At 45.1% G+C, this 21,394-nt stretch overlaps 1 protein-coding gene across 6 annotated transcripts in view; it reads right to left on the reverse strand.

The window, feature by feature from the left end:
• Positions 1-314: 314 nt before the first annotated feature.
• The window catches only part of PAK6 (p21 (RAC1) activated kinase 6), a 37,944-nt gene continuing 16,864 nt past the window's right edge, over positions 315-21,394 (reverse strand). For 2 of the 6 annotated variants that reach the window (XM_033063092.2, XM_033063088.2), the window contains 8 exons: positions 16,662-16,870; positions 12,198-12,800; positions 8,554-9,045; positions 8,177-8,310; positions 5,374-5,500; positions 5,055-5,180; positions 4,245-4,379; positions 315-2,354 (listed from right to left, as the gene is read on the reverse strand). In XM_033063092.2, the coding sequence (XP_032918983.1) occupies positions 2,187-2,354; positions 4,245-4,379; positions 5,055-5,180; positions 5,374-5,500; positions 8,177-8,310; positions 8,554-9,045; positions 12,198-12,800; positions 16,662-16,865 (1,989 nt within the window). In that variant the 5' untranslated portion in view covers positions 16,866-16,870 and the 3' untranslated portion in view covers positions 315-2,186. Of the gene's footprint in view, positions 2,355-4,244; positions 4,380-5,054; positions 5,181-5,373; positions 5,501-8,176; positions 8,311-8,553; positions 9,046-12,197; positions 12,801-16,661; positions 16,871-20,310; positions 20,709-20,852; positions 21,161-21,394 lie in introns of those variants that run through there. The other 4 variants (XM_033063090.2, XM_033063086.2, XM_033063091.1 and 1 more) reach the window with 4 other exon arrangements.

Genomic DNA, 21,394 nt, shown 5'->3' on the forward strand with positions numbered 1-21,394 from the left:
CCTTTCTGCATTCCTCACAAATATGGTAATGAGATTTTAAAATTTTATAAGATCCTTGAATGCAATTTTTCCAGGGCCTCCCCCTCACTATGTTTAGTCAGATTTGGGCTAAAGTATAAAATGGTTTTAAATGCTAAACCTGTCATCCCTGTCTCCAAGAAACCTTTGTTTCAGGACTCAGGATCCAGGCTCCTGCCCCAGTCTCCTCTTGTTTTAGAAGCCACAGAACAGGGAAGTTAGAGCAGACTCCAAGATTCACACTCGCATCTCTGAACTACAGACACATTTTTAAGCATTTCAACACTGTAACAGGCTTATGAATAAATCAAGAACTACTTTAATTTAAAACACAAGTGCAAAGGATTCACAACTAAAGACAAGCAGGACTGTTTGTTTCAAATTATAAATCTTTTCCAAGCCCTGCTTTTTTGCATTAAAAAAAAGCAATATATCTGGAATACAGAAACATTTTACATCAAAAATTTTCCAGTGCAGCTAAGGAGGAGCTTAATGAATTAATTTCAACCAATTCCATCAGCCCCAAACTTAGACATCCAGTCTACAGAAACCCCCTATGACCTCTCTACCTGCCATGGGTGAAAGACAGAGTGATTTTGTCCTTCAGCAGGTGTCCGAAGCACCTCCAGAGTTGTTGCCCCAGGGGTATTCCTCTCCCCATGGGCTACAGAGCCAACCTCCATGCCCCACAGACTGGGTGCCGACCCTTTGATGGTTGGCAGCAGTGCAGATGAATTCCATCCCAAATTACTTCAAGTAATCAACCGTGGCTTCAATTTTGAAGCAGGATCTGTAGCTGGAGCAAATAGCAGAGGACAGAGGTTATGAACTTCTTCTGAAGAAAATGCAGTTCTGAGGTCAGTTTCTGAGACAGCAGGACTGTCCTGAGAATAACTAAAAGTCCAAAACCTTGGTATCTGGAGTTTCAAAACAAGATCCCAGTTCCACATGTACGAATATATTCTTGAGACCTCACGACAACACACACCATCACTGTACAATGTTAATCCCGACCTAGAGTCCAATTACCTTGAGGATCTCACTGATCAGAGAGTGCAGCATACAAAATACCTAAAACTATGTTAAAATAACTCAAGGAGCTGTTTAGACAACCAGAAACCTTCCAGATGTAAAGGGCTGACAGGGAAAGGCAGACCAATAGCCAGACAGCAGCACACAAACACAAAAAAATCAATCCTGGGATATGCAGGATAACTCAAATACTTCCATTTGGTATCCTACAGCATCCCAAAAATGCTACCCAATAACTGCCTCAGGGCAGCACTTCTCAGCCTCTCCTGGGAGAATGGACTGGGAAAGCAAGGTGCCTGGAAACCAGTGACAGGAACACACTGTTCACATTCCAACCAGCACACAAGGTGTAGCAAATGGTGACTTTTCAACCACAAGATTCTGGTAAGAGCACCTGGTCTTCATAGAGTCCACTTTGAGGCCCGTATCCAAGGGTTTCCCCCTTCAAAAGTTTAAAATCGTGAAATGGATTCAAGATTGACCACTAAACCCTACATACTCTGCAGCAAAAAGAGAAGCATGTTGATGCGAGAGAGCCACTTAGAAACAAATATATACATATCACATCTGCTCCCTAAGGAAGTGTGTGCAGGTTTCTAGGTCCACATTTAACCAAAGGAAATTAAAATAATTTGTGAAAAGGTCTCAGAGGAAAAAAAAAAAGAAGTCTTTGTGCATTAAGAGTTCAAAGGGGTCTGTGCCCTAAAGTGAGTCAGCTCATGGCTCCAGTGTACAATGAAGGAAACAAAGATCACATTTCTAAGTGGGAAGTATCGTTCCAGCTCAGTAGTCAGCAGCCAGGGTGTGCAGAAACCCACAGACATTCAGACACACAACTTCAGACTCCACTCTTGAATGCCATCCTTCAGCAGCAGTGGTCTGCAAGCCGTGGAATACCCGCTTTATCCTTGAGACAGATTTGGTCTCACTTAGATCTAGTCTGTATTGATTGTCTTCAGCAAAGGAGAAGCCACAGAAGGCTGAGGATGCACAGACAGCATTCACATTCGTCCTCCAAAACAATCACTGGCAAGTTCCAAGCACCATTCACAGGTCTAGGCTGCCTGGGTTCTTAATTTTTTCTATATATTTTTTTATAAACATTCCTTTTCTCTACAGTTTCCCCTCATATAAAGTCAGCAGGTGGAGGTGCGCTTCCTGTACTGTTGGATAAGGGGCACCAAGCACTCCGGAAGTCCTGTCTGGAGCAAAAATGGATGATCCAGAAGTTCTTGTGCCGTTGCTCTTTCCAATGGATCCCGTGTCAACATCCTTTCCAAGAAGTCTCTCAGAACTGGGGAGGTCTGTGAAAAAGCAACCAACCAAGTCAACCCCACAAAGGGACCAGGCACAGGTGGCTGTGGTTAAACTGATCTTGCACATTCCCAATCTGTATCCCTGTTTCTCCAGCAATGTGACATAGGTCACATGCTTTTTATGCTATGGACATAACTTTCTGTCACTGCAAGGCACAACACTTGGGTTTTTTTCTTTTGAATGGGATACAGTCAATTAAGATAAGACTGCCTGCCACATCCTGTCATTTGGCTTACTTCTGCTTCCCATTTTGTTACTTAAACTTTCCTGGATTTCAGTCAAAAACTCAGTAGGATTCCTGCTACCTGGGCACATCACTAGGGTGGGAAGGAGGCATCAATCCATTATTTTACTGTTCACAGATCATGGAAAGGTTGTTAAATAGAGCTCTCCAATAAGTTTTGAGAGCCCGAAAAAACCCTCATGCTAATAGTACAAGAAGATGAAGAAGCTGCAGAACAAATACCAAAAAGCTGAATAACCTTACAGGTTTGTCCTTTGGAAGAGATGTAAAAGGCTGGGAAGAGCCAGCCCCAAGCACTGCTTCAAGACCCTGCATATCTCTGGCTGGTTTAATCCTCTGCATTGTTAAAATGGAATAAAAGATTATCTTGGCATGTATTTATTTATTTTAATGCTGGTAATTACATCCCATTTAGACTTGGGGGCATTTTCACATCTCTGGTTCACTTAGCAGATCCTGCAGTACCATTCACACTGAGTGATTCCTGATGTCAGAAACACTTTGGAGGACCTCGCTTGGGATTGCTAGAAAAGGCACTGCACAGCTCAGGACAAGTGCCAGGATCCAGCCTGTATTCCTGTCAGTAAATCTGCCCATGCTTTAGCAATGCAGCAGGGATTATCCCAGGCAGCATTCCTTTAACCTGCTGCCCCCAGTTCTGCAGTCACTGACTACAGTGAGCCATGAACTGGTCCCAGAATGGAGGGCTGGATCCACAGCTGGAGCTGCACTCCAGCAGGACACTGGGGAGGATGCCTGCCAGACTGTAAGTCAGAGGTCTGCTGGAAACCAGTTTGGTTCACAGGACAGGGTGGAGCAGAGCAAGACCATAACCAGTTTTGGCCATCACAGGGCCGTGTCACCAACCAAGGCGTAACCCAGAGCAGGACGGTTTTACACAGAATGTGACTGTGAAATTTTAATTAGTGTTGCAAAGGCAAAAATGAAAGAACAGCTGTTGATGTTGGAGTGTGTGCTCTTAGTTCAGCAGTCTACTCTCTTAAATAATTCAGTTTTAGCAGCTGCAGATGCTCTGATTAATTGGAAAGGCTGGGTAGTTCAGGATGCTGCAGAAGCTGTTTGATATCAGAGGCTGGGCATGGAATGAAAGGAAGGCTGCTTTAAGCAGGCACTGAAAGGTGATCACTATTTATTATGTCACTGCTACTTTTTTCTAAGAAACCATGGAGCCAAGTTCATCTTCTAAGCTGTTGCAGTGTCTCCATGAGTTTGCATCTGTCCTCAGCTCTCCTGCTCTGACCATAATGCAGCCTTTGTGCCCTGAAGGCCATGAAGCTGGAAACTCCCAAGAGCAGGGATTCTCTTGTTCCCTTCCCTGGAAGAGAAGCTACTCAATGGACATCAGCAAGCTGGGAACTGCTAGGTCCACCTGAAGCAGCTCTGACCTGCACTCTCTGTTTATGCCCAAGTGCCCTCACACTGCCAGGGTTGTTCCCAAAGCAGCCACCAGCTCTTAGCAGCAGCTTGCAGCCACTAAGACCCCAAGGCCAAAGTTGCTCCCTAGGAAATATCCTAGCAAGACCATTCCACAGCCAGCTGTACTGGGAACAGCTGATATGGATGTTTGCCCATGATAACCATCAGTCTTACAAGTGTTTGGCAGCATGCTCACCCTGTGGAAGTTTTTCAGTTTGGGAGGAGGGCTGTCACGGAGTCTCTTCATTGCCTGGACTGGAGAATCACTGAAGTAGGGGGGTTCTCCATCTACCATCTCTATCACCATGATCCCCAGGGACCAGATATCCACCTGTGGGAGACAATGTCACATCAATGCACACACTCCAGAGGAGCAGGTTCTTGTTTTGTTGCTTTCACAAAGACCACAACACCCCACCCATGACAAATGGTACTAAGAGAGTCCAACACTGATGCTCTTAATGCTTTTGGGCTCCTTACAGGAGGTTTAACAAAGTCAATTTTGCATCCAGGACTGAGCCATGCTGGTGTTGCAACATGTAAGGGTGTGCAAGTAACTGCTTGTACCACACCTGGTTGGTTGGTAAACAAAACTGCAGTCAGTCTGCTGCCACCTGCCCAGAACTCCAGAGCTCCTGTGTCTGCTTCCCCTGAGGTGAGCCTCTCAGAGCTCACATATTCCCCCCCTTCCTTTATGGAATTGATTTACTGATCCCTATCATGTCACAGGCTGGTCCTTGCTCACATCTATCCACAGCAGATACAAGTCTAGGCCAAGCTTCAGGTGTAAGAATAGAACAAGTTGATGCCTTGTTCCTGAAAGCAGAACAATCTGGTTTTCTACTGGTTTAAGAAATACTGATGTCATCACCCTCAAAGCTGTAGTCATAGTTAGGTTCATTTTCTAAATAGACTCTGGAGACTTCCTAGAAACGCCAATAGTTATTTTCCTGTGACACTTCAGAATATTACTTGCTCTCCTGCTATTGGGGAGGCAGTCCCTTACCTCAGTGGTGTATGGTATCCTTGCAATGACTTCTGGAGCCATCCAATAAGGAGTACCTACCAGGGATTTTCTTTTAGGTACATCTTTACTGATCTGAGCACAGAAGCCAAAATCAGAGAGTTTGACCTGTACAAAGAAAAAAGCAACCAACCTTAAAAATAAGCTGTAACACAGAGGGAAACACTACAGACAAAGATGATAAAGATGACAAAGACAGTAAGAGGACAAGGGGAAAACAAGGGATTGGGAATAGAAAGGAAATAAGAGACAGAGGCTGCTGCAGCAGAAGACAGGAAACAATTTGTCTGAGGAAACACACCCTGCCATCCAACGTCAGAAGAATGGAGTCGCTCTTGATGTCTCGGTGAATGACCCCCTGGGAGTGGAGATAGGACAGAGCCTGCAGCACCGACTCACACACTGTGGCAATCTGCTCCTCGTTCAGCCTGCAATCAGAGACAGGGACTTAAACTGTGCAGAGCAGAGCACAGTGCTCCCTCACAGGGACACAGGGGGTTAAAGCACAGACACTTTGGTTCCCTGTGGCTATTACCATCTCACCTTTACCATTCTTCCATGTCTATTACTGAGGAAAACATTTTTCATTTGATGGTTGACAACTGAATTTTCATAGGTTTAACACAGAGAAATTGCACTTGGAATTCTGTACCTAAGTTCATTCTGCAAGATGCTGTTTCAAGCAGCTCTGAGAGGCAGCAGTGCTGCCTGATGCCAAGGTGCTGCAGTAACTGGTGAGACAGCTTTTTTAAGCAAATACAGTAATGACATTATTCACAAGGCTTATCATGCAAGTGTATCCACAAAACATCCAAATGCATCATCTGACAGCATACAGGGATCCTTCAGGTGTTTCCTGCACACACTTGGGGTACACTCACACCTGACTGAAGGTAGCATAGGCTACAAGCAGGGAAGACACTACTGATTCCTATCTCTGTTAGCACATGAAACATGAGCTCCAAGAACACCCTCTTTAGAAGTTGTTGCTGTTTAGAATAGCAATACAAAAACCTTCCCAGTTGAGTGAAAATGGTAGAAATGAAAATTCTCTCCTGTACCTGGGGACAGTGACAGCTCTGCATGTTTACCCCAAGCAATGCTAGAAGTAAATTATTTCAAAGCATAGTTGAAGTACCCAATTTGAGTCCTGTGGATTCTCAGCCTGTTTCTAGCAGTTGTTCTAAACAACGCCTGGTTGAGGACAGAGAAATGAAACATCCTCAAATTTGGGTCTGCAAGTGAGCCTAAGGAGAAGAGAGCACTCAGAAGGCAGAACTGTGCAGTGAACCAGCACCTTCTAAACCCATAATTTCTACACCATCAGCTGAGAAATATATACTTGTGCTGCTTGCTTGGCATCCCACACCTTACTCTTCCAAACTGGGACAGCTACAAGGTTGAAGCTGCACTGTGCCACACTGATGGCAACTAAATCTGAAGGGTGTCAGGGGGCTACTTCTGCCTTTATAATTTAACCTGAAAAGGGACAAAGGCTATCTGTGGGACTTCCCAGCACAGAACCCAATATTTTTAGGAGCAGTGTTTTCATTTCATAGTGCCTGAGCTGATCCACCTGAAAGCCCTGTGGTTCCAGAAGATCACAAGAGATGCACTTTCACCCTGTCATGTATGGAATTTGGTTTCAGTCAAGTGACTACATAGTGTAAAACAGACTACTGGAGGATCACCTCACTCTTGGAGATGTAAATCACTTATCCCCCTCAGCAAAAGTTTAATGACTGCAATGAGGGCATTTTTCTACCTGGGAAAAAATGATAAGGGTTTACAGCTTACTTCTGATAAATGTTGTGGTTATAACAGATCCTGCTTCCATCACAAGGAAAGAAAAGGATTCATTAACAGGTTCAAAGGAAGCTTCTTAAAACAAATCTAGGCTGAAGTCTCACTGGTGGATATAAATACACAGACCCTTCATAAACCTCTTCCTCCCTTTTTATCTGTAATTCAGAACCAGCCAAGACCTACAGGAGTTCCAGTGGCCCTGTAAGCTGCAGCTCAGCACTCCTCAGGATTAAATGTTGGCTTGCAGACCCTGAGATGCATCTGAACTCCATTCTGGAAGGGTCTGTCCAGGTAAGCGTCTCCAGGACACTCCTTCTAGGTGGGGTTGTGGAGGCTACAGAGGACAATGTGGCTCTTGATACCTTTTAAAACTGTGCTTCCAAAACACAGAACCCAACAGAGCAAAATACATGCCTCACATCTACCAGAGTAAGATACATGCCTTAAACCCACCACAGGACCTAGGCCAAGCACCTATGTGAACTAAAGGTATACTATGATTTTTAAAAAACTGAATCCAATCAATGCTAGCAATACTGCCTAACTGTAATCCAATTAAGATCCTGAATCTTCCAAAAAGAAACTTTCATACTATAAACTTTCTTGGTCAGTCTTTCCACTGGCACTCCCTGCCCAGTTTCCAGCCTTGCATGCAGGACTGTTCTGAAGCAGGAGGAGGGTGCTCCAGAGTCATGGGTAAGGCATGATCACCATAACTGCATCATCAGAACACCTTCTGAGGAGAACCAGAGGCCATCTGAAAACAACTTCTTTGCCCTACAGAAATGCTTTGGGCACTATCGAATATGAAGCAGTGTAGATAAGGAAATAAATTTAGGAGAGTGTCCAGTAGTTGCTATCTTTAGGCAATGAAATTTGGGAAGGAGTCCAGATCTCAAGGTTCTGCTGCACTTCTCCAGAGGAGTTAGTGAGGTTGAATTTGTGGCTAAGGTTGCACCACTGAAAACTATTTCTACAGGCTCTTTAATACTTATTCAATGAAGTTCCTGGCCAGGATTCAACAGATACAGTAAACAACACTTTTTGTAAGTACTGTGTTTTACAGGGAAGGTCATCAAAGAGATGACTAGTGGGTATATCTAAAGGGATCAATACTTGAAATTAGTCCCTTCTACATCAGAAGTATTGTCACATATTCAAAATAGATAACAGTTACAAACTGTAGTAGTTTCAGGGTGCTGCAAACACAAGATCCCTGAGGGAACCTATTTGTCCCAGAAATCCCCACTCTGCTGTTCCTGCTCTCCCATGTTAATTTCTGGGATTTTGCTTTGTACCTGATCTGAGACACAATGTCTGTGAGGGCTCCTCCCTGCAGAAACTCCATCAGCACCCAGAGCTCCTCTCCCACGAGGTAACTCTTGTACATCTCCACGACATTGACGTGTTGATAATCCCTCATTATCACCACCTGTAAAACCACAGTGGACAAGTGATCACCACAAAATCACTCACCACACTTCATCTTATCCAACCAAGCGAGCATCACACAGCCTGGCAACTACAGCTCAGAGCCTCCATCCCCCAAGCAATAGCTGCTCTTGGTATGAGCATAGTGCTACTAAAAGGAAGATGATCCAGCTCTTCCCTTCCCTTTGCCACACTGATTGTTCCAACGTGGACAGCAGAATACCCCTGTCTTCAGCAGACTCACCTCATTGAAGAGGAGCTCCCGGCGCTGCTGCTTCCTCAGATCCATCATTTTCACAGCCACCTGGCGCCCCGAGTGCTTCTCCCGAGCGATGCACACGATTCCTGTGGAGCCTTCCCCAATCTTGATGTAATTCTCCAGCAATGCCCTGGGATCTCCCTGGTCCACAACCATCCTGAGGGCAGCTTTGAACTGCTCGTGAGTCACAACCACAGGGTCCTCGCTGGCTGGCTGCCCCTTCCCAGCAGAGTCCTGGGGCAGGTGGAGGTTGCTGGAACTGGTCTGGGTCTGCCGGTTCCTGGGGGACCCTGCTGGGGAGGGCCGGCCTGGTGGCACTGCCACAGCCTTCTCTGCTGTTGGGGACTTCTGGGGGGTCCCAGCTTCGGAGATCATCCTGGGCAACTCAGAAGCAGGCTGGTCTGGGGGGAGAGACTGGGCTTTGGCTGCAGGGCTGTGGGGGGAACCCCACTGCTGGGGCTTGAAGAAAGCATTAGGCTTCAAGAAGAACATAGAGGAAAGGGAGAGAAACAAAAAAGTGATGGTTGGATTAACAAGCAGAGAGGTGAGGAATCGAGTTTGGTGTCATCCCACTATGGCCCAGCACACCTCAGAGCAGACTGGAATCAAGAGCTTCAGGTTCTTGTCTCCAGGTCTGCCCAACACATGGCTTGGATGAAGATCTCCTTAGATGCAGATCTTCAAGACTCCCTTAGGGAATGGATGCTATGCTTTAGGGGCCTCCATACTGAGACAGTTTAAAGGGAACATGCTTTAAAAAAAAACACCAAGACACAAAACCCACAGAAAAAGAACCCCAGCTGCTAAAAAGCATTCCAACCTTGTCACCAAAACTCAGGGGCAACCTGTGCTGCAGAGAATTTGAAAATCCTTTATCCCTCCATGCCTCTGATCTTTCTTTGTATAAAAGGAAAGGGAATTCATGCCAAGGCTGTAAATCACTTTGATGTCTTGGCCTAATTCCCTTTGGGTAATTACACTCTGCCTACTGAAAACTCTCTGCACTTTCCACTGGTACCTGCAGAGCATTCCTGTTGATCAGGCATGGAATTAGCTCTCCACTTTGGGAAAAGCACCAGGCACCAGGACAGCTGGAGGCAGCCAACATGAGACTCCAGCTACACAGAGCCACCTGCCACTTCACTGGTTTAAAACTGACCTACAGTGAATTTGGATTAGCAATGTTCGAGGTTTTTGGAGACCTCCCACTCAAATGGCAAGCAGGCCCAACCCTATTTAGTGTAGGAGATGTAGTAAGATCACAGCCTGTGGGAATGTGGCTTCAGGATATGGATTCCCATGCCAGGAAGGACAAATACTGTCATGCTAGTACTCACCCTGGAAATGTTGATTAATTAAAATTCAATAGCATTTAGCAGGTGCTGCACAAAACACATTATATACGTACATATGTATATGTAAAATATACATATATGTATATAAATATATGCAAAATAATAGTAGATCTGTCAAGCAACTTCAGAAAGAGCAAACCCATCATTTATATTATAGGGTAAAATAGAAACTTCAAAGCAAAAAGCTTTTTCTCTCTCACAATTCAGAGAGATTATTAATAAAGTTAATAATATGGGCATGGGAACTGAAAACTGCCAATCGAGAATTTTTTACAAGAGCACTCATTTTCCCTGTCTCAGACAGGGAATAATTGTGTAGGATTTAATTCTATGCACTTTGGGTTTTAATCAAGGATTTTTGTCAAGAGCAGAATCTGCATAAGCCTCACACACAGAGAGGCCCTGGAAAATACGACTTAGCAGCATCAGGGCACAGCACAAACACAACTGCCTGTCAGGAGTTCCTTCCTCCCTGTACACCAGCTCCACCCCTGCAGTCCTGTGCTGACATGCTCACAGCAACACAGAATTTATTTCCCAAATCTTGTTTTGTCTCAGGAGAAAGAAAAAAAACCCAGGTTTTACATAACCCAGAGCATGCAGAAGGGCACACAACACATGTGCAAGTTCACACAGGTTTGCTTAATCACGTGTAAGTCTTATTTCCTGCTCCTGTAATCTCACAGGTCCCATGTACATGTTTTCTGTCTTGGGACATTTTGAGGTGTCACTGATTTTCTCACCCTTCCCTTCATAAGGAAGCTGCACTCAAACCCGTGTGTGTTCCCATTGTGTTTTTCAAAGCACCACCTTCCCATTTCAACCAGCTACCCAGCCAAGTGGTGGATGCTACATCTCTGGAAGTGTTCAAGACCAGGTTGGAACAGCCTGGTCTAGTGGAAGGTGTCCCTGCCCATGGCAGGGGGTGGAACCTGATGGACATTGAGGTCTCTACCAACCCAAACCAGTCTGGGATTCCATGATTCAGTTATATCCCTGTTCCTTTCATCTGAAATTACACGTTTTACACATCATCAACTCCATCAGAGCAGGAGACCCAGGTTTTCAACATCAGAGGCTGGTAAGAACATCTTAGAATAAACAGCTACCAGGGATGGCACAGATCCCTCACTGGAGTAGGGAGTCTTCCAGGTCTTCCCTACTCCTCTCCCCTGACAAACATTCCCAAGTACATCCACTTGGCTGGTAACTTCTGGTCCTGCTCCTGGACGTGCTGAGCATGGCAAAGACACTCTGCCTGGGGAAGACAGAAGGGGTCAGTCCCTAGGTGCCCAGGGGAGAGGCCTCAAAGCAGTGCAGATCAGCCCAGAGTCACTGAGACAGCAATGTGCAGTTTGTGTTACACAAGGACTGCATTCCTTCAAAATCCTCTCCCTTGGAAAGGAAGTCCACTGTGCCCAAAGCCTTGAGCCTGAATCCTTATGCAAACTGCAAGAAGTTGGATTGGAGACATCCCCTCCCTGCAACACCCTTCAGAACAGTCAGGTTGGTTTAGACAGTGGTTCCTGTCATCATCCTCCCAGCTCAGGCACTTCACAGTGGCTGGGAATCAGCGTGGCCCAGCTTTGAAGCCACCAGACAAGCCATGCAAAGAAGACGGACGCTGGGTCAGCCCAGAATGGAAAAGCAGCAATGACTGCATTTCCTATCCAGTACAAAAAACCAGAGATTTTCTCCAGTTAGCAAGAAATGAGTCATCCATTCAGGACATCTTTCCTGGGGGAGCTGTAGCTATGAGCTGTCCCACCCTTTCCAAAATCCAACAGTCCGACTTCCTGTGTGACAGCACCGTGGGCGCTGATGCAAACCCTGCTGCTGTAGCCTGGCAGATACAGCTATAACCAACACACTCTCCCGAGGTAGTTCTGGTTTGCACAGGCAGAAGAATATACTGCTAATGCAAATCGTGGCAATTTCCCAAATGGCAAAGGCTCTTTGGTGCCAGGAGAACGGCATTGCAGTTATGCCTTTACCTCACAGAAGGTAATGACTAAGACCCCTCTCCTCCCCAGCCCACGCTCCTGCAGCTCTGTCAAACCTTCTGCTGGAGATCTGGCTGCCATCCTGAGCTGTGCCTTGCAGCATCTCGTGAAGCTCAGGCGGACCACACATTTTCCCTGCCCAGGACTATTTCGATTCCAACATTAATCATAACAAGAACAGATGGTCACCCGATGTTTGCAATTAAATTGGCTGCGTATGTAACCTCTGGAACTGTAAAGTCAACATTTCAGTCCAGTGAATAACTCTTACCTTGATCTGCAGGGGAGGGCCTGGCTTGTTTGAGGTGCTGGATGAGGGGAACACGCTGCGCAAGAGCCTCCTCTTCAGGCTGTTCTCTCGTGATTTGGAGTTGGGGCTGCCCTCCCCCAAGGGCCTGGCGTTGGGCTGTTGCTGAAGCCAGCCCTCTTCCGGACTCTTCATTGCCATCTCGCTCTCCCCCGGCACAGCAGGCACGTGCTGCAGCCCAGAGGTGCGCTGCAGACAGCTGCCATCGGTGCCCTGGAACTCTGACGGCCCCAGGGACTGGGCTTTTGTCACCATCCCGTTGGGATGGGACTGCCCTTCCAGGCGGGATTTGTAATCCGGCCACATGGTCTGCCTCCGGGCCACCTTGGAGCCACCGTTGCAGTTGAGGTAGTTCCCATACTTGTCTGCCCAGTCTCCTTCAGGACTCTGAAGGTACATGTCTGGGGGTCTCTCATCTCCCAGGAGCCCAAGGGACTGGGCTCTCCTCCTGCTGGTGGGGCTCCTGCCCCTCAGAGTGTTCGAGCTGATGGCAGAAAGCTTCTGGATGTCATTGAGCAACCCAGAGATGTAGCCTTCCACTTCCACGGTGCTGCCCCGCACCACGGTCTGGGAAACACAGGAAAGGTGAGAAACAAGTCAGATTTGTAAGAATAGAGGCTCAATTTATCTTGCCACAGGTTAGATTTTGCACTTAAGTCAAAGACAACTCAAGGAATTCAGGAAAAATTACCAATTTTTGTCTTTTGTTTCATTGTCCTTTACTGAGGGGAAAAAAAAAAAAAGAGTCCTTGGGTTACATCCCGCTGTCAGAGCAGCAGTGCTGTCAGCCAGAACAGTCAATTCTGCTGTTGTGTTCACACTCTAAAAGACAATATTAGAGCAAAACTGGGATATTTCAACACTCTTGGCTTTCTTGTGCTGAAACTGTGTGACACTACATCACTAATGCACTCGCCAAACTCCTGAAATATTAGTTCTCAGAAGTTCCAGCATGCTGCAAGCTCCATTTGCAAAACTCACCTTTGCTGTGCCAACAGAGGGTTCATCTCTCCCCTGAAGCACTCTCAATAGCGTTGGAATCAGCATCCCTCAGTCTGCTTCTCTACAATTTCTCCTAATCCATCTCAGTCCTGACCAGCGCAGACCATGCTGTTCCAACTCTGCCTCCCTGTTCTGCCCTGCCAAGCTATTATAATTAAAAATGATGAACAAAGGGTCACTGCAACTCACAACTGCCTTGTAAGCAAACGCTGAAGAACAAGGCTTCCATCCAAACAGGCATCAGCTCTGTACAAGTAGGACACTTGAAGCTGTTGGTATATTTTGTAGCATTCTACCTTGTTTTTTTTCTGGAACTGAAAAGCTTACAGAAGCTTTTCTAGTGCTGGGAACCAAAATGTATCATTTCTCCACAGAAATTTGCAGCACAGGATCACTCCTACACTTTCATGAACCTCTGCCTGAGGAAAGTCCTTCCCTGGAGTGACAGCAATCTCCTGTTTGCTAACTGAGCTCCAGGGATCTTCTAAACATGCTGAATTAATTACATTGAGACTAATACTTAGCTGGTGCAACACAGTAGCTCCAGTAATTTCAGCAGAACACCACCACAGTACACAAACAAGCACCTGGTTTGCTTAGAGTCTGAGAATGAAAAAGGCAGAACACAAGATTTTTGTTCAACAAGGTGAAGAAAGGACAACTCAGCTCAATCCATGGCACACACACCAGCTACAGCTGGAAATTCTGGTCTTCACTCCTACTCCCTCACCACACACGCACCCCCCTTCCTCCATAGCCCAGATGTTGTCACAAAACAGTGTGTTGGGAACATGAAGTTTTGTCCAAAATGGACAAAAGTCATTCCAGAAAGATGTGGGTATTCTCAAAATAAGAAATCTCTAACAACATGCTATGGCCTCTCCAGAAAATCCACTGCAGTGCTCTTCTCCTCTTCTAGCTAAAATTCCCTAGAATTAGACTCAGGGCACTCCCATGAAGTCAGACCCAGCCCCAGCAGACAAGGGAGTTAATCTTGCTTTGCCACTGTGTTTAAGAACTGCATCAGATTAATGAAGAAACATCCAAATTTGAGTTAAATCTATACAGAGTGCTCTTACACAGCTCATGCCTTGCTGACCAAAACTGAGACATTGTAACAAGAAAAGCACCTTTTTATAAGCTACACACAAATCCAGAACTACTCTGATAATTGAATCCAGGACTATATAAGAGGGCTTGGTCAACTAGCACTTGAAAAAAAAATCTAATTGATTGGTATCGTTGAACAGGAATTAATTCAAATGGAGTTTACCAGAAACCAGTCAGCTTTGTAATGCAGTGTATGAGAGTGTTTACATTTGGAATTACTTGGAAAAACAGTGTAGGTTTAAGATGATTCTTTAGTTTTTAAAGCCTTTTGGGTATTCTGTCCTGGTTCTCCTAAGGATTTTCACCTCCTTTCAAGCTTTTACAATCCTTGGGTTCAGTAAGTCAGACATGAAAGTCCTGACCAGCATAAGGCTCAGGGCAAACTCCAGGAAATCTCATCACACATATTTCTGTTTCAACAGTGATGCCTCAAACTATTTTTTGAGCATCCATTGCCTAATACTTGAAGAACCTTGGTTTGCTCTGGAAATGCCATCAGTGCAGTGTCCAGACTCACTGAAGTCAAGATACAGGGGAGTGCTATCACTTCTCCCTGAGCCAAAACCCCTACCCCGTGATTAATGAAAATTGGGTTGCTTGATGCGATTCTTTTCTTGATAAATCCATACTGGTTGCCAGCTATTACCCTGCTATCTCCTTGGAAGTGGCTGCAAATAGATTACTTGCTTATTTGTTCCAGTCTCTTTCTGGGGATAGAAATTATTCTGACTGATCTGCAATTCCTTGAATTTCATTAGGCCCAGCTGACTTGAAAATATGCAACTTCTTAGCTAAGTCTCATTTCTGTTCCTGTTCTTTTCTTATTCTGGCTTGCATTCTCATCCCTTCTTGCTCATGCTAATTGTCAGCCCACTGCTCACACTTAATGAAGACCAGAGAAAAATCATTAAACACTTAGGAATTCTCAGTGTCATCTGTTAACTTTCTTCCAAAACCAGCAGTGAACAAATTCCTTCCTTCATCCTCCTCCTCTTCCTGAGTGCACTCATGAGGTGTCCTTAGTGTCCTTTATGTTCTTTGAGAATAACATCTCTTTTTGTGCCTTGGCCTTCCAGTTTTGCTTCTACATGAATTTCTTTTCTCTTTGCCCTTTATAACTTGACCTAGTTTCCACCCTTCTGAGCAATCCTCCTGCAGTTTAAGCTCATTAAGGAGCTCCTGATCTAACCAAGTTGGTCTCTTATTACACATTTTGTCTTTTCTCTGGATTGTGCTCCTATCCCTCTACTACATTTTGAACCTCAAAGCACATTCAGGACACCAGGCAATACCTCTTGCCTTTTTTTTCACCTATTCTCCCTAAGTAAGTTTTTTCCTTTATAAACCCAGCATTCTGCTTAGAGATCCTGACAGGCAATAACAGGTTTGATTATGCACTGAAGCTTACATTAAACCAAATATAGTCCCCTTTAGTCCCCACGTTTTAAGCACCTGTACACAAAAAGCTAAATATATTCATCAGATAGCCAACTCTTTTTTATATCCCTCCTAAAACCCAAGAAGCAACATCTGTTTTACAATGCACCTTTCAGTTTTTAGTCCCCTGCAGGGTTTTTTTTAAACTGGGAACAAAAACTTCCCCCAAGCAACCGAGACTTTAAGCACAATATTTCTGTCATCATCTTTCATTTCCTTTCCTGAGAGGTCACCATGAAGTTGCCTTTTCCCACAGCATGTTCCTGCTGTCACTCACACAGTCTCCGGATGCCAGTACCAGCAGCCATCTAAATCCATCCATCTACAAAAATCACTTGTTTTTCCTTACTGAAGGACATTGTCCCATTACTATGTCCCACTTTCCATTAAAGTGCTGGTGTATTAACCATTTTAGCCCAGACCCTAGTTTAATCCTTAGTGTCCTCACTAATCTACGAAGAGCAAGGCAGTACCACACTGCTCTCTCTCCCACTTAGGCTTCCCTGGCAGCTTAATTACCAGCCAAATTTGCTCACCCACGAGAATGACAAGCCTGCTAAAACAGGTCTCTCCAGGAATTCTCTTGGCTTCCCTGTACAACAGCTGAACACATCCTGGGTCCTGTCAGCTACCACAGGAGCTTTCACAGGAGCCATCACTGTGACAGGCAGCCAGCTGGTTATTTCAATGGTGACAGCAACAGGTCAGAATCCTACTGTCCTTATTCCTGATGAAGCTACATTCACCTTGGGCTATCAAAGCCTGCTATCCACTCAATTCCATACACATACCACACTTAGTCCCATTCATGGGGCACCAGAAGCAGTGCCTCAACTTGGAGGCAACTCCCTGAGGAGTTGAACTGTCTCCCTTCCTTACCTTCATAGGCTGGAGCTGCATCCTTGTGATCCTTGAAGGGTCTACCACAGGCTTTGGGCGCCTCAATGTGTCCAGAATATTCTGCCATTGAGGTGGCAGGCCCACAAATTTGCCCTCCTTTGGGTCAAATGAGGTGTGGACACGGTGCTCAAAGTTCTGCGGGGCCGAGATCTCCGGGCGTTTCTTCTTCTTCTTCCGAAACATGATGCCTGAAGGGGAGAAGGCAACACTGTCAGTGCCTGTCTAGGATGACGTGCCCAGGCAGTAAAACCAGGTATCAATTCTACAAGTTAATTATGTCATATTGAGAACATTTTCCAGTGAATAGCACTTTACCAGGAGTTGATCACCTGCTCTCATAGATGCAGAAACCGACACCAAGAGATGATTTTGCCCAAGGCCACCTTGCAGGTTCATGGCTCAGATGGGATTTCTAGCAACTTCCTTTATTTCTACAAATTCATATTACCTGATAAAACTATTTTAAAAGTAATTAAGAGATAGATATTTATATTTTACCTGCTTGTATCTACATTAAATGGCTTTGGAGTCCAGCCAGTCAGACAGCATTGATTCCACCACAAGCCTGAAATTTAAGGTGGCTCAGGTTGTCTTCTCACTGCTTACTCCAAGTAATACCCACTGGTTCCCGTTTAAAGACAGCAGAGTTGTTGCCAAAGGAAGAGCTGCTCGAGACTGACTCTGGATCTCAGCTTTTCTTGCTTAGAGGGCTCGAGAGGGAGAGAGGAGGTGGTAGGTGGAAATCAAACTCTGTCAGCAGGTAGCTGAAGAAGCTAAAATTAAAAACTAAGATTCTTTTCCCTTGGGGGCTGAGAGAGACAGCTTGTGTGAAGAGCCAGTGCAAGTGTGACAAGCCAGAAGCACCTAACACTGAAAATATACCCAAACACAGGAGACTTCAAAATCTGAATTAAGAATTTATGACCAAAAAAGGATACTTAGATAGAAAGCTAAGAGATTGGACCTTTCTGGAATCAGGAAGATATGAAGGAAAAGGAAGAATCAGAGATCTGCATGCAGTCAAGAGGTGGGAAAGCTGCAGGACTGCAGTGGATTGACACAACCTCTTCACAAAAACCAGATATGGAAGATAGGGTGAGGTAAGGAGATTTTCTATGGAGAGTCAGGTTTTTCACAGTGGGGAGTGGTGAGAGTGAGAGACAGACAGGCATAAATTAAAACAGGAGTGGTCCCAACAGCGTAGAGGGAAAAGCTTTCCTGTGACCAGTAGAGTCCAACATTGGAGCAGCCTGTCCAGACAGGCTGAGCAGGCTCCATCCTCAGGGGTTTGCTCTCAAAGCCAAAGCCCTGAGTAATCCAGCCTGACCCTTCAAGCTGACCCTGCCTTGGGCACGGGGGTTGGGCTGAACTTCTCAAGGTCCCTTCTCCCCTGAAATGTTCTATGACTATATTCACTGCTTTGGGAAAAAGCTGCACAAGTTTTTTTAAGCAATTAACATCCAACAATAAATGAAAATAACATGTACATGCTCTTCCTTTTCCACAGACAATGTTACTATTGGCATTTGCCTCTCACTAACACTTACAGCCATGAATGCCATCTCTTCCATGACATCATGTTGAGGATTTTTGCCACTTAATCTTCAACTTTGTAGAAGTCATTCTTCCCCTGTACAGGACCCCAGCTTCCAACTATTTGTACTGAATAAATATTTACAAGGGTCAGAGAGACAGACCGCATAGAGAGATAACCCGCTGTGGTGTAGACATGAACACACTTCTAGAGGACACCAGTCTCCAAAATCAGCACATCACAGTGAAATCTATGTCAAACATTTTCCAGGTTGTCCCACTCTAAACTTGTTTAGGGAGCAAAGTGCAGCCATCAGCTGAACAATGACTTTGCTCTCTGGTGCTAGACTGGGGTCTTGAAAATCCAATACACAGCTGCTCCCAGTTTGGTTACCACAATCCTGCAGTCACAGGGATAGCAAGTGTTTGTATGGCAGAGAAGGACCTTTGCCCCATCTAACCCCTCAGTCATGCAATCCATCCTTGGTGAAACACCACCTTCACACACTGTCCATTGCGACAGACTACTAAAGATACCTCCCAGGTGAAAAAGAAAACAAAAGGTTAGGAAACTGAAAACAAAAACACAAAAGAAGCTGGAAGCAACTGCTCTGCCTAGAAGAGATTTTGTATCCAGAATAGTCTTTGCTTAGAACAAGTTTCAATGAAAACCCAAATATATCTTAATGGAGAACTTATGGGAAGGGTATCTGCAGCTCCTCAAACACAGTGATTCATCTCTCAGGCCCCTTAGGTGCTGCTTATTAACTAATAATCAAGACTAAAGTTAGAGGGCAATTCTTTAAGGGAAAAAGAAAAGGTGCAGACAATCCCAGAAAGGAAAGGTAGCTCATGGTGTTAGCAGTGCTCAAACCAACAGCTGGAGCTGCTGAAGACTTGAGAGCCTCCAAGGGAAGCAGGGAGGATTACAGCAAGAGGTTCAATATCCTTGACTACATGTGAGTTATGACAGCTCGTTTATCCACCTTGACCCAGCCACAGCAATCTCAGTCATTTTACTGTTTCAACCAGTACCTCTTCTGCTCCTAATCTCTTAGCTTAGGTTCATAATGAGAGGATACTCAGGGCATAGCAGACAGCCTCAAGTTTGCTCTTTTAAGTGCTTCATGTGGCAAAGGGTCCTGTAAAACAGGGTGTTACAAATGCCACAATCATTAGCACTTGTAGCATCAGTGGTTTTCTGAATGTCAGGCATTTCCCTGCAAGGTGAATGATTCTGGCTTAAATGCTTCTTCAAAATGCAAAATTTTAAAGCCCAGGTGATATTTTGGCCCCAACCAGAACACTGGCTCTATTTCACCATCTCAGTTTGCAGCAGCATGAACACAACACTACATTTGTATATTTACATAAAATCTCTATCCCTGACAATCAACACGTGGACTACATTTGGATCCCATAGCCAAAAGCATGCTTCCAAAACCCAGCAAGAGCACCTACTGAGTTCATGGTCAGTTTTAAGTGACTGGTTGGCATGGCCTGCATCTACCTTATTGGCTTAAAACAAACAGCTTAAAACCAACAAAAATGTAATCAGTTTCAAATACAACACATCCCTGGGCATCCAAAGGCATTTGCTTTATATGGTCAACATCAATCCCTGATTATAAAGAGATCAGACAGGTGGTTTAAAGGTAAACTGCATTAGGATCAAATTAAATACATATACTAAAAATAGTTATTTGAAATCCAATGAATTCTAGTAATCTTGGTAGGTTTTGCGTCTCACTGAGGAGGTCTGTATTTAACCAGTCTCCTTTCACTTTGTGGTTTTCATGCAAGAGCTATTTACTTGTATTTCCAATACCCAGCTAAAGAATGTTTATTGTTAAATAAAACACATAAAACCAGGCCTTTTCTAAGTCAGTGAGAAATTCATAAGAACATTATATGCATATAAGATTTTGTAAATCAAGCCAAACCTGTATTTAAACATAGACAGCATCCCTTTAATATAACAACACGAATACTGTGACACTGATTTTATAATAATCTACCTGACTTTAGTCTTTCATTTAGTGCTGACAACTGTACTATAAGAAATGTCACAAACATAAATAATAAAAGTCACTACCACAAGACAAAAGCAGTCGGAGATTGAAATTCTCTCAGCGATCCATTCCTGCTGCCTGGGAAACCACGTTAGGTTTTTCAACTCCAGATATAGCTGTTCCTAGATGATACAGTTCCAAAAGCTGTCACATCTGCCAGTGAGCACGAGAAAAAATCCCACAGCCAGCAGATCCAGAGCAGGGGGAGGGATCAACTGGGAAGGAGGGGCAAGAATAGAGAGGGGTCAGCTTCACATGAGAGGAAGGGGTGGGAAGATTAAGGATGGAGGGGGAATGAGAGTCAGTAAGGAAGAGAAGAATGGGTGGGAGACAGACAACCCGAGGAGGAGGGCACAGAAAAGAAGCAACATCACCCGGAGGGAGAAGAAAAAAAAAAAAGAAGTAGATAAATGTTATCAGGAGTGGCTCGTTCCAACGCCCAGACAAAGGCAGCAGCGTGCACTGCCTTTTCACCCGAGCTGCCTCCACCCTGCTCACGTCCAGCCACACGTTCCACCAGGACACCGCGCCGCACGGACCCGCGCTCATACCCTCCCTCACTCACACATGCACTTGATGATAGCACGGCAGCACAGAGCTACTTCAGTCTCACTTGTGCAGTTTCCAGTTAAAAATAAGCTCTCCCTCCCCCTCCTTGCTGCAGCACTGAACTCGCTCATCAGCTCATTGCGTCGCTATCGCAGATCTGGACGCAGCTCCCTACATTCCTCCTGCCCCGGACGAGAGATAACGCTTGGTCCCTGGGCTCAAGAAAGCCATTCCCATCATTTCCAAGTCCTCCCACAGCTGATCTGCCAAACTGCTCTGGCCAGCTCCAAGAGGAGAGGGAGAGGAGGAGAACTCTTCCTACAGGACCTGAGGAACTGCAATATGCAGATTGAGTTTGCAGTAGGAAGATGAAGATCCCAGAGAACCCGCCAATTAAAAGGAAAAATATATTTCCATACTCTGCTGCTCAGGTCACTGTCATGTGCTGCATTTGAAATGGATTACAGGTTAACTAGGCTATTACCCATGCACATCATATGCATGTGTTCACACAAATGTATGTGTGAATATGCACACATGGAATTTCACTGCATCCCA

The sequence above is a fragment of the Catharus ustulatus genome, chromosome 6 (assembly GCF_009819885.2).
Source record: "Catharus ustulatus isolate bCatUst1 chromosome 6, bCatUst1.pri.v2, whole genome shotgun sequence".
NCBI classification, from domain to species: domain Eukaryota; kingdom Metazoa; phylum Chordata; class Aves; order Passeriformes; family Turdidae; genus Catharus; species Catharus ustulatus.